At 40.3% G+C, this 12,579-nt stretch overlaps 1 protein-coding gene across 2 annotated transcripts in view; it reads left to right on the plus strand.

Moving 5' to 3' along the window:
• rxfp1 (relaxin family peptide receptor 1) overlaps nucleotides 1-12,579 on the plus strand; it is a 159,923-nt gene that overhangs the window by 120,307 nt on the left and 27,037 nt on the right. For both annotated transcript variants that reach the window (XM_024262584.2, XM_036213852.1), the window contains exons 4-6: nucleotides 3-108; nucleotides 2,977-3,048; nucleotides 4,448-4,519. In XM_024262584.2, coding sequence (XP_024118352.1) covers nucleotides 3-108; nucleotides 2,977-3,048; nucleotides 4,448-4,519 — 250 coding nt within the window. The remainder of the gene's footprint in view (nucleotides 1-2; nucleotides 109-2,976; nucleotides 3,049-4,447; nucleotides 4,520-12,579) is intronic.

The following is a 12,579-nucleotide window of genomic DNA, read 5'->3' on the forward strand; positions in this document are numbered from 1 at the left end:
AGTACTGGGTGCAGTTCCGGAGCGGTGCCAGTGTTTAGACCTGGAACTGGACTGTGACAGTGCACGGCTTCAACATATTCCAGTGGTGGCGATAAATATCACCATGATGTGAGTAGAAAAAATCCTCTGTCCCTTTTTTCTCCACACACAGAGCTAAAGTCGACCTCAGAGTCTCATCGTCAGCACAGCGTGTCGCAGCTCACATACAGCAGATGTCAACCTTCAGAGAATCCATCAGAACTAGAGAGGAGTTGTCATTCCAGGAAAACCTTTTTTCAAAAAATAGAAGACAAAATTGTTGCCTTTCAAGAACTTCTTTTATGTAATAAATGGTCCTTCTTCCAGTGTCACATCTTCCAAAGTGAACAATTACTGAGTTGTGTCTGTGTGATGCTGTCCACAAAAGAACTCTGAGTTTCATTTCAAAGACTAATGTAACACGTAAAGACACAAAAGAAAACAGATATTTGAAATACTGGGGGAAAAGATGAATCATTTTAATGTTCCACTTCTATACATATTATAAAAAAGTTTTTCCTGCAGGGATGTTGAATTACTGTAAAATGTATGTAAACATTTTACCTTTTTACGAAGTGCTGTCACACAGATCTGACCTGACAGGGATGCTTCATGCAAAAATCCCAAATTTACCTACATTCAAACTGCACTATGTGTGGATGGAGAGTGTCACACAATCTCCAAAAGCATGACTGCAGTTAGTTCAGTCTCATGGAGATGTGCAAAAGTTGTAATGGTGCTGATTTAAGGTTGTCAGGAACGCGCTGCTGTGGATGATCCAAAAGTGGGAGGCTAAATCCTGGAGGGAAAAAAATGTTGGTGTAAAATGTGTTTCAATAAACTGGAGGTAAGCGTGCTGAAGACAGAGGGTAACAGAAAGGTGAAGCGACTCAAGAATTAATGTGAAGAATCTAAAACCATTCATGAAAAAAGCAAAAAACACACAAATCAAAAGAAGAATTGCTGAAAATAACTTTCACCCCTTCATGCTGTATGTCACTAATTTGCAATGTACCTTTAAATCCGAGCCTTCACTTAATTTAGCTCCTCTTTGAAAAAAAAAAAAAAACATGGAGGAATATATTATTACATATAATTGGAAATAAAGTCAGGCATGAAGGGGTTAAAACTTTTGTCCCAGCTCCCATTACAGAGCTTATCTGTTCTAGGTAAGCAGCTCTACATGGCAAACATAGGAGCCATGAACATACCATCATCTACAGTCAGAAACACGGCAAGTTTTTTTCTCTTTTTTTCTTAGAAAAGTTACAGTTGCTTGAGGGACTTTTAGTTTTACCCCCAGAGACGGGTTTCCAACCTCTTTGCTTGGAGGTGACACTGCTGTCACATGGCTGGCAAAAGGAAGTGTCAAATGGTTTGGCCTGGTCCATCTGAAGTAAGCCGAGGGTGGGTAATAAAAACCAGTCAAACCTCCTGGGGCCGAGCATGGACATGCCGCACCAAATATACACAGTGTTTCAGTCACCTGGTGGCTTAACTTTTGGAGGACAACATGCACTTTTTAAGTCTTATTAGTTAACACATTTAGAGGACGGAAGACCAAAGGAGACTCGAGTTCCCAAAAGTATAAAAACAAACCAGAACCCAGAAAAACCAGCATGAAGACACTTTAATCAACTTAATCCTTTAAAAGCTTTGGAAGGAGCAGCCGAATCCGCCCGTTAGTTCGGGGTCTCTCGATAAAATGAACTTTAAAAAGCTCTGAGCTGCAGCTCACGTTGTTTGTGTATTCATACACTTGTACTACAGATTTTTTTTTTATTGCATTTTATTAGATTTAACATTATGAGTCATTGAAATGTTATTTATCTTACTGCTTTCTTTAAATCAAATGTTTTTTGTCTTTCCGTAAAAACAAGTTGACAGACGAATTTCTTTTCAGATATTTAAAGGGCCTGTAACATGCTCTTCTTATGACTTTTTAGGGTATACTATATCCATATTTTAAAATATTGCCTTTTACTAAAGAACAAATATAAGCTACAACTCGATCTTTGAGGCTCCGCCTTTCACATCTGGTGGTGCCACCCATTTCATGCCATCAGAACTGGCCTCTGCAATTCACTCACGAAAACAAACAACATCTAAGCTTTTCCACGGATGGATGTGCATATTATATTAAAGGGGCCGTACCATAAAAAAATAAAAATAAAAATGAAACTTTTTGAGCTTTTATATGTATTGCTCTGTTCAATCCTTACTATAAAGAACCCCAAAGCAGTATGTTGATATTTTATGTATGAAAAATCGAAAATAATTGACATTTCATAAATAATTTGTTATCTAGTGTTCCAAAGGTAATATATGATCATATCTATGGATATAGTTGACTCTGAAAGGATTAAGAAAACATGCTATGGCCCTTTACAAGCGTTTTGCCAATCATCGGGGCATGGGGGTATTGCTGGCAGAGCAGGCTCTTCCCCACTTTGTGACATCACAATGTGAGGATCCACATGTTTTTGTGTACTGGGAGGGGCTAGTGTTCAGAGAGCAGGTTTGTAGAGGGATGCTCAGAGATGGATCAAAATAAAGCTTTGGGGTTGTTTTTCACAAGGAATTAACATTATAAAACACTTGAAAGCTTAAAAAAGTTTATTTTAAATAATGTAGCCTCTTTAATAATATTTGTAATCATTTAAAGATAAATGGTAAATGGTAAATGGCGTTTACTTGTATAGCGCTTTCTACCCTCCTTCGAGGGCCCAAAGCGCTTCACAGTCACAGACCCATTCACCCATTCACACACACATTCATACACTGGTGGTGGATCAGATTGTTTCATCATCCCCATCCCTTTGATCCCCTTTTCCCACAAACAAACTTGCCTGTAAGAATAGACTGCACAGCAGTTTTGGTGAAATGGTATTTACCACTTAAATGTTTATTGTTCCTGCAAGCAGGACAGCGTTTTAATGAGAATTTGATATCTGGCAGGTCCCTGCAAAGAAATCATCTTCAGAGACTGAGAGCAAATGGATTCTTTATCTACCAGAGCCTGCAAAAACTGTGAGTTTCCCACAAAGTTATTATTTCTATTCTTCTCTTTCTGAAAGCATCAACTGCTCATTCTGGATCCATTACTATGGAGGTAAGTGTGTTGCTGTGAGGTCTTCTCAAAGTGGGACATACAGCAGCAGAAAGTGTAGGTTTGGAGGAGAGTAAATGTACGGTAGATGATGATGTTCTTCTCTGTGAGTACATATGGATTCATTTTCTTATCAACATCTCAATATATTACAAAAAGAAGCATCATGGGAAGGAGAATGGTCAAAAAAATCCGGCTACACCAAATTGTCCATCAGCTTGACCAGTTTTCAGGCTTTCTCTTTTGCTGTGTTCAAACTAGGGTAATCACACTGACTAAAAGCAAGAGCAGGTAGATTGGCTGAAAATGTTGAGCAATCATGCCCCATGGTCCTCTCCGTCCTCAGAGTCCTCGTAAAATGTATGTTTTGCCTCATGAATGATGCCATGTTTTTATACTTTAATAGAATTACTTTCATTGTCCATGGTGAAAATGGACGTATGTGTTTTCTACAGTGTTAAGGTGCATTATTCCGTGGGTACATCACCTAGAATACAAAATACAATTTTATTTATTAATTCATTCATGTTCTTAGCCGCTTGTCCCTTTTGGGGTCACGGGGGTGCTGGAGTCTAACCCGGCTGCTGATGGGCGAAGGCAGGATACACCTGGACAGGTCGTCTGTCGCAGGGCCTCAATCACACACACATTCACTCCTATGGACAATGTAGAGTCACCAATTAAACTATGAGGCATGTTTTTGGACAGTGGGAGGAAGCCGGAGTCCCCGGTGAAAAGCCACACATGCACGAAGAGAACATGCAAACTCCTCACGGAAAGGTCCCAGTTACTGGTTTTTGTTTTGGTCCCCCAGCCGGGACTTGAACCAGGGCCTTCTTGGTGTGAGGCTAAAGCGCTAACCACTGCACCACCATGCACCCCGTGCAATTTTAATTAGTTTTATTTTGAAAGAACAACATAGTTTTACTTTGAAACCTGGACTTGTATTCCGTTTCTCTAGCTTTATGCAGCAAAATAAATGTGTCAACGGATTAGAAATAGAACTCCTTCATAAAGCTTGCATTCCATTGATCATGGACATTATGCTACGTTCATACTGACTCAGGTAACTGGCCTTTGAACGACTGCTTTCATTGAAAAGTCTCTGTAAATCCCCATAAACCCATGTCTTGAGGTTCCACGTTCAAAACTCTCACGGTTACACAAGTTTTTAAGTCAGTTTTTGGGATTAACATACAAACTGGACATCTTTTGAATAATCGCTGAAAGTTCAACTTTCCATTGCCATCAATACAATTCAATAGATTTTGTAGTTATGTGTTAATTACCAATCCTTAAGTTTTCCTGTTCCCCTCCCAGATATCTGCAGCACAACAGAATTCAAGACGTCAGTCCAGATGCCTTCAGAGGGCTTCATAACCTGACGAGGCTGTGAGTTCAACCTTATCATTTATTCAGACAGCTGTTGTGTTTGAAAAGTCTTTGGTGCCATGTATTTTTGAAAATGAAGGCTCATCTACGTTGGACAGATAAGATGATTTAACACAGCAGCAGTTCAGCAAACATTGACAAGAGGAATGGACTGTCAGTAAAAGGTGCAGGAATAAAGAGACTTGAGACCAGAATACTGATATTTGTCCTAAAAAGAATACTGTAGTAAAGAATCTATTTTAGAAATGAGTTTCCCTAGCCGGACGCTCCCTGACAGATAGGGTGAGGAGCTCTGTCACCTGGGAGGATCATGGAGTATAGTCCAGTGTTCCAGATCAAGAGGGGCCAGATACCTCAGATACCCCCTGGACACCTCCCTGTCAAGGTGTTCCAGGGATCTCCCAGGAAGCTCTGGGGAAGACCCAGGAATCACTGGGTTCAACGTGTCTCTCAGCTGACCTGGTAGCACCTTGAGGTTCCACCAGCAGAACCAGAGCTGTGTCGAGGGAGATTCTGATATCTTTACTAAAGCTGTTACCCCCATGTTCTTGCCCCAGATAAGCTGAAGATGGATAGATTTCTGACCAGTCTTAGAAAAATATTAATCAGTAATGAAATATATAAGATAAGAACAATTTTACAGAGATGGAAACACTACTATTAATTTAACATAAAAAACACACCAGAACTGGGAAGATGGGCTTTTTCCACTGTGCTGTTAGTCCATTAGTTGTGCTTGAAACTCTTTACCAGGTCCAAAAGCCTGCTGTTGTACCCCTCTGCCCATGATGCCTCTGTGGGCAGAACAAGAAGCGTCATAGCACTGGTTAACACATGATTTGTTTGACATAGTCACTCAGCAGTCTCTCTCGTTACAATTTTCCACCGCCTCCACACAAGCCTGTCTCAGCTCTCTGTCGCTGCAAGCGCCCCATGAACTCCCTATGTTCATGCTGGATTGTGATCCTACGGTTCTTTTAAAGACTATCTTCCAGAATCTGTCACAGACAACAATAAGTTAATGGAGTGAGTCAGATGATATTTATAAATATAGAAAAAAGGCCCTTACAGTTCAATTTATTAACAATAACCAGACCAGAGAGCTTGGTGAATTTAATTGTTGCACAACAGTCCTTCATTTGAAACATATAATTAATATATATATTTTTTGTGATAAGTTTTTTTTTTTTCTACATACATTTCACTTCAAATAAACTAGAGTGCTGCTAATAATACTTCAGCATTAACGTAATAGATCCTCCAGCTAGGTAAATTGAAAGCTACACAGCTGAAAGCTTTTAGTGTTGAAGAGGCAGGAGGAGTGAATCTGAGCTGGATCTGAGACAGAACAGAACTCTGCACTGTTACATCAACCCATTCACACAGGCTTTTGGTGGTTATGTCATCATTCCAAATGCTTCTATGTCCAGATCATGTAAAGTTTTTTCTTTTTTTCCCTTTTCTCTAAAAGCATTGTCTTTACTCCGCCATGCTGCTGTCCTTAAACAGATTTTCTGCTCATGTTCTTTTCTGTACTTTTAGCATAAGTATATGAAGCTGAAAAAGGTCAACCTTTGTGTGACGTTGTTTCACCAAAAAACAGTGAATTTCTCCTCTGCTGTGTCAATGTTAAATCTGTCTTGGAGGAATGTGGTTTCTTGCTCGTTTACGATTCACAGCATTCATCGCTCCGCTGTGAGCGCTAACACCACACACGAAACTCACAGAGTTAATGTCATAGTTGTGGAGGTTGGGATGGAATCTGGGTGTCAGAACCTGAGCTTCAGAAAAGCCTTAATTTCTGGAGGCTTTAGATGGAAAGGCAGCGCCGGCAGGCAGAGAGAGGCAGACGAAGGAACAAAGATGGCATGTGTTCAAAGGGCGGGTTGAGCAAAAGCCAAGCATGCAGAGGCTGCACACCTTAAGACAGAGGAGGGAAAGGCGAATCCGTGTGCCACGAGGTGTGTGAGCAAAGCATGTTCATGTGTTGAAGATGATTTCACAGGTCTGCAGGTGGAGAGACAAGATGACACAGAAACACAACACCTCCAGGGAATCTACACATGACCACAAAACTAGCTGAAAACTGAAGTATATGTGAAATGTGGACATGACATTTATGTCCAAGTTTGCAGACCAAACTTTTCATTGTTCAATCCCCAAGAGGGGGTGCAGAGTTTTTGTGGTGCAGCGAGGTTGCTTCCAGATGCTTCTACAGACCAGTCCAGCCTGTTTTAAATCAGTTTATAAACCTGCACAACACTGATGCAAACGTCTGTCAATCCTGGCGTGACAGACCTCCAGATTTCATGTGTCTCAACAACTCTGTTGCTGTGGTAACTCAGTGTTTATCCTGACTGGGTGTTCATTTGAAGAATAAATGTAGAAAAGATTAAAACAAGTAGATGTCAGTCTTAGATTCACAATTATTGCGGTTGAAAACACTGTGTGTCTCTAAAGTCCTATTTTCTATATCTGTCAGGTGTATTTGTGCCAGACCAAAGCAGAGCTCCTCTGGAGCCCTGGAGCGCACACATTCGCCTCCTGCTGTGGCGCTCTGTAGGCCATTGCTGCTGCCGTGGCAGTGGCACCTGTTTTCATGTCGACATTCAGACTTCAGTCATGAGTTTGATGACTTTTTTCCTTGACATGTTCCCTGAGTCCTGACTAAAAATAAATCTGAAAGAGTGGAACACCACACAGCTGCTGGAGCTCACCAGCAGAAAGCAGGATTTTCTCGTGCAGAGCCACGCATGAGTGTGTGAGACCACATTGCAGACCAAAGCCCCCTTTAAATACCGGCAAAAATTAGAGATCAAAATGTTTCCTTTTTTTAAGGGGATGAAAATTAATGTTTTTTTTGTAGAATGGACTGTAGAGCTCATCCTGCATCCATAAATGAAAACGATCTTGCCGTCCTCATTGGGAACATGAAATTAAATCTCTAAACCATTCATTATGGCTTCCCTGCTGTTTTTATGATTTTCTTGTGCACACACAAGGACATAATATCTCCAATTTTTTAAAGCATAAAAACTTCACTTGTAACAAAAGCTCAGGTATTAGTGGGATAAAATATGAAATCCAAAGTGCCTGTTCAACCCCCCTCCCCTAAATGTATTTTTTGTGCATATTTTTTCCTTTCCTAATGAAGGAGCTAAAAAAGATCTTGATGATTTGGAGTACAGCGACCTTTTAGTCTTGCGGCTGCAATTCTTATTCCTCTGACATAGTTAATAGATTGTTTTTTAGAAGAATTGGCCTCATTGGAGCTCAATTATTTGGGCAATATTTAGACTTACTTACTTATTGGCTTAAATGTCAGTTGTTTCCTTTAGTCTTATTTCCTTGGAAAGGTTGTGCTAATAAAGCACACTTTCTCTACTCATTATCTCTGATCAGATGTTATTAATGCTCATGTAAACGAAAAGTGGTTATTTTACTTTAAGCAAAGTTTCGGCAATGTCATAAAAAAAAAAATGTTGGAAACACCTCAAACAGCAATTAAACATGGTGGTGGGAGTGTAAAAATGGGGGCCTTCCTCACAGCCTCTACTGAGCTTGAGGAAAAACTTTTTCGGGGTAAATGTAATTATTTCATGCAAATCAATTCTACAATAATCTTTGCAAATGTGCAAAACTGCATCAAAAACTGATTTTAAGGGTGAAATCTGTGATAGAAGTTTATAAGTGTATTATCTGTAAATGTGTGCTGTGGAAAGCAAAAGTATTTTGTGTAAAAAGGCATCGAGCTCAGCCTGGCTCATCAATACTCACTTTATTAGGAACACCTGTCCTCGTCAACACAAATTTCTAATCAGCCAATCAGATTGCAGCAACTCGATGCATTTACGCATGTTGTCATGGTGAAGATGATCTGCTGCAGTTCAAACCGAGCACCAGAATGGGGAAAAAAAGTGATTGAAGAGACATTAAACGTTGCATGGATGTTGGTACCAGACGGGCTGGTCTGAATATTTTAGAAGCTGCTGATCTACTGGGATTTTCACCTACAACTATCTCTATGATTTACACAGAATGGTAAGAAAAAGAGAAAATATTCAATTCTGTGGACAGAAATGTCTTGTTGTCAGAGGTCAGAGGAGAGTGTCCAGACTGGTTCCAGTTGATAGAAAGACAACAGTAACTCAAATAACCACTGGTTACAATCGAGGTCTGCAGAAGAGCATCTCTGAACACACAACACATCCAACCTTGATGCAGATGAACTACAGCAGCAGAAGACCACAGTGAGTGTCACTCCTGTCAGCTATTGTCCATTCCAAAACTGGACAATAGAAGATGGAAAAACTTTGTCTGGTCTGATGAGTCTCCACTTTAGCCCCAGTGTTTCCTGTGGGGATCCTTTATGCCAGAGCTTGTCGACTTGTCAGTGGTCCTTGCCGTGGCTCTCGCCCGTCTTGGGCAGCTGGGGTCCAGTATTGCGACCTCACGGTTGTGGAGTGGACCCCACCGTTGTCTTGGTCTGGGCGGGAACTGTGGGGATGTTCCGTGACAAAGCTGGCTCCGAGTTTAAAGAGATTCCCAAATGCTGTGTCCTCACTGCAGAGCCGCCTAAACCTTCTTTAAAGTTATTTTTTAGTATTCGTTATGTGTGGGTCATGGGATGTATGTGCTATTGGAGGGGAGGGGGAAGGGTAAAGGGAGGGTTGGGTTTTTATTTGAATTTTTGCATTTTCTGTTGTAAAGCGCTTCGATGTAAACATGGATTAGAAGTGCTTTTTATCAATAAAGTTAATTTGATTTGATTTCTGCTGCCACATTCAGATGGTAGGATCTGAATTTGGCATCAACAACACGAAAACATGGATCCGTCCTGTCCTGTATCAATGGTTCAGGATGGTGGTGTCATGGTGTGGGTGATATTTTCTTGACACACTCTGGACCCTTTAGTATCAACAGATCATGGTTCCAACCCCACAGTCTACCTGAGTATTGTCCTGAGCATGTCCATCCCTTTATGACCACAGAGTTCCATCTTTTGATGTTACTTCCAGCAGGATAAGACTCCCTGCATTGACTGTATAAGTAAGAACTGGACTGAGCAAGCCCCCCTACTTCCGTGTTCCATATAGGAAGTACCACTGGGTTCCAAAAAGGCCAAAGTCCCATTGACTTACATTGAGAAACAGACAGTTATTTCTCAGTCATTTTATATGTCAGAATAATCATTCTTCCTCTGCTGCTTTCTGATTAACTTCTTTTTTCTAATCCTAATTTTTTTAAAGATTTTTTTCCATTATCACAAGTTATTAGAGTTATAAATTGACCAATCAGATGGCTCAATAAGCGTTTGTGGGTCTGACGTCGACCGTCTGGGGGGTTTGATTGACAGATGACGGGTAGCCAATGGGAGCAGACTTCATCAATGGGTCCGTGAAGACCTTTTAACACCTACTTTACAATTCAACAATGTACCAATCATTGTCCTACTGTTGTTTTCCTCAATGGAATGTACCGATGCAGCAGTTTAAAACAACAAGAGGAGCATGCTGTCGACATTTTTAGATGAGGATTTACTCTGTAGAAATAGATTTCACTCTGAGGTTATGTGCTTTGGACTTTTTTGTTTGTTTAACGTTCGTTTTTCTTTGTTTCACTGTTTTGATTGTAGCTTATAAATTATAAGTTGCGTATATGCGCATAAAATCACCAACCAAAGTTTCATCTGCTTCACTTTTCCAGCTTCAGCCTGAATTAGACGCAGCCGTCTGAGGATCAAGAGACAAACTTGAAAGGACCTGGTCGTATTTTCAAACAGAAAAAAGATCCAGCTGTCCACTTGTTAGGATGGTTATTTATTTTAAATACCGCTGAACGCACTTCTCACGTGCATCTGATCAGACTGTAACCTGCATGTGAAGTAACGCTGCGGCGCGCGCGAGGGGGCCGCACGTAGTTCGGGCACGGCGTCACCCAAATGCTCCTTTTATCTTTACAAAAAGGAATAAATGTAAGTAAGCAAATTATCTTTCTGGTTGAAGAGAGAAGCACTTTCACATCCACAGAAGGCTCTGTGATGACATTTCAAAGTTTTTGGAGGCCTCTTTCAGCATCTTGCAGCCTGCCCTCCCAGTGCAGTTGCTGGAGAAACCAGAGCTGTCCATTATTTTGAAAGCCTGGGACTTGGAGACCACGTTGTGGCAAGAAAACAGCTCATTTTAAAATTTCTTGATGTTTTTAAATGCCCCACTCGACTCATATGTTGCAACATTATTTGAAGGCTCCAGACAGCTCTTTTGCTCTCACTATCATTTCAAAAGTCAGACTTAATAAAATGTGTGAAGTTTACAAAGGGCAAGGCTCATTCAAAATTCTCAAAAAGGATCTAAACATGTGCTCTCAGTGTGATCGCTCTGTGTAATTTAAGCTGTTTTAAGAGGAATTAAATGTGAAAGTGTCTCATTTCATTCTCAGTTAGAAAATACTGTATTTTATTATACAATTCATCAAGATCCTGAAGACGATTTTTGTTGAATTGTTTAGATATATTACTCTGGTCTCTCAAAGTTGTTTATATTATGATTAAATATTCATATATTTTCAAAGGTTTAACAAACAATAAAATATATAACTCCAGTTTTAGTTGGGTGTTCTCATTTTTTTTAATGACCGTTTTTTTTTAGTACTTCTGCAAATGAGTGTCTTTGCTTCCATAATTTAAACTGTGACCTGAAACTTAAAGATAAAATCATTTTTCACAATTTTATATGTAAGCAGAACATCAACCTTGTTTTCTTTCAACAATTTTTCTTGTCCTCTGTCTCCTTTATCAGTTGTTCTGATTGACTGACCGAAGCTGTTTGCATGTTTGTAGTTTCATTTCTTGTAAACATGAACCTTCTGCTGATAAATGAAGGTGGAGGGCAGGAGGAGAGAACAGTCATGCACAGATGACCACCGTTTGGGGGAAGACTTGTGACAGCATGTACTGCACTGCTCGCCTGCATAAATCCAAGTGTATTCATGCACACACATTTACCTGAGGCTGTGGCATGTTCTAGTTTTATGTGGATTCCTTACAGTCTTTAAATTGACTGTGAACGTCATAATGCCTTTAAGAAGTGAAATAGAATAACACATCAAAGACACAGATCAGGTGCTGCAGATGTCAAGATAAAGCTCTGACCTCAGAAGAAATGATTGCATCATGTCACGTCTGTAAAGCTGCTCCTCTTTACTACTGAATCAAAAGCCAACTTTTACTCACTGATTCTTTTTGCTGGGCTCTTTTCTGATGTTTAGTATTGGCAGCTGCATTTATTTTTTTTTAAATATTAGACTATGAATTAGAAATTTGAGTTTGTAGGGGTTTATTTGTTGTGAATGGAGGTTTGGAGAAGAGAAGATGGTATCTTCACATTGACTGCAGTCAAATGAGCCGCCGTTCACATTTCTGTGGTCAAATCAGCATCACTGGATTTTTGGTGTGAGTTTCATCCAATACTTACGGTAGCAGGACTGAGAACGCTGGAAAATCTCCACCAGACTCCACGGAGCTTCTTGATGTGACCACAGAAATGTGAACGGCGGCTCATTTGACCGCAGTTGGAAAGGATTGTAAATCAATGAAAGAGCATTTTGATGTTAGCTTTGATTATTTTATCAAGAACTCTGAGAAACCAATGATTGAATGTATTGATCACAGTCAATAAACATTGGAGAATTAGCTAAAAGAGTCTTTGGTGAACTGGAAGGAGAAAGAATCAGGATTTTGGAGGAAGTTCTGTCCATGAAGATCTTCACTTCCTCGTCCAGCTGACATCCGGATCAGAACCATACGGCTGGACATTAATCCGGGTACTAGTGGATGATGGATCAGCACTGGTTCCGTATACGGCACCAGACGCAGAGCAGGCTAGGATTGGGTACCGGGTTAGGGTACTGGTGCCGTCTGCGTCCCGAGGTTTGGTTCACGTTAAAAAGTTACATTCTCAAAGTTTAAGAAATGCAGTTTTAGTGTCTTCAATAAATGTTTATCCTGTTCGGCCCGCGATCTGAGGTGTGTTTTGGATTTTGGCCCCTTGTGAGATTGAGTT

This window comes from Oryzias melastigma, linkage group LG10 (assembly GCF_002922805.2).
Source record: "Oryzias melastigma strain HK-1 linkage group LG10, ASM292280v2, whole genome shotgun sequence".
Lineage (NCBI taxonomy): Eukaryota > Metazoa > Chordata > Actinopteri > Beloniformes > Adrianichthyidae > Oryzias > Oryzias melastigma.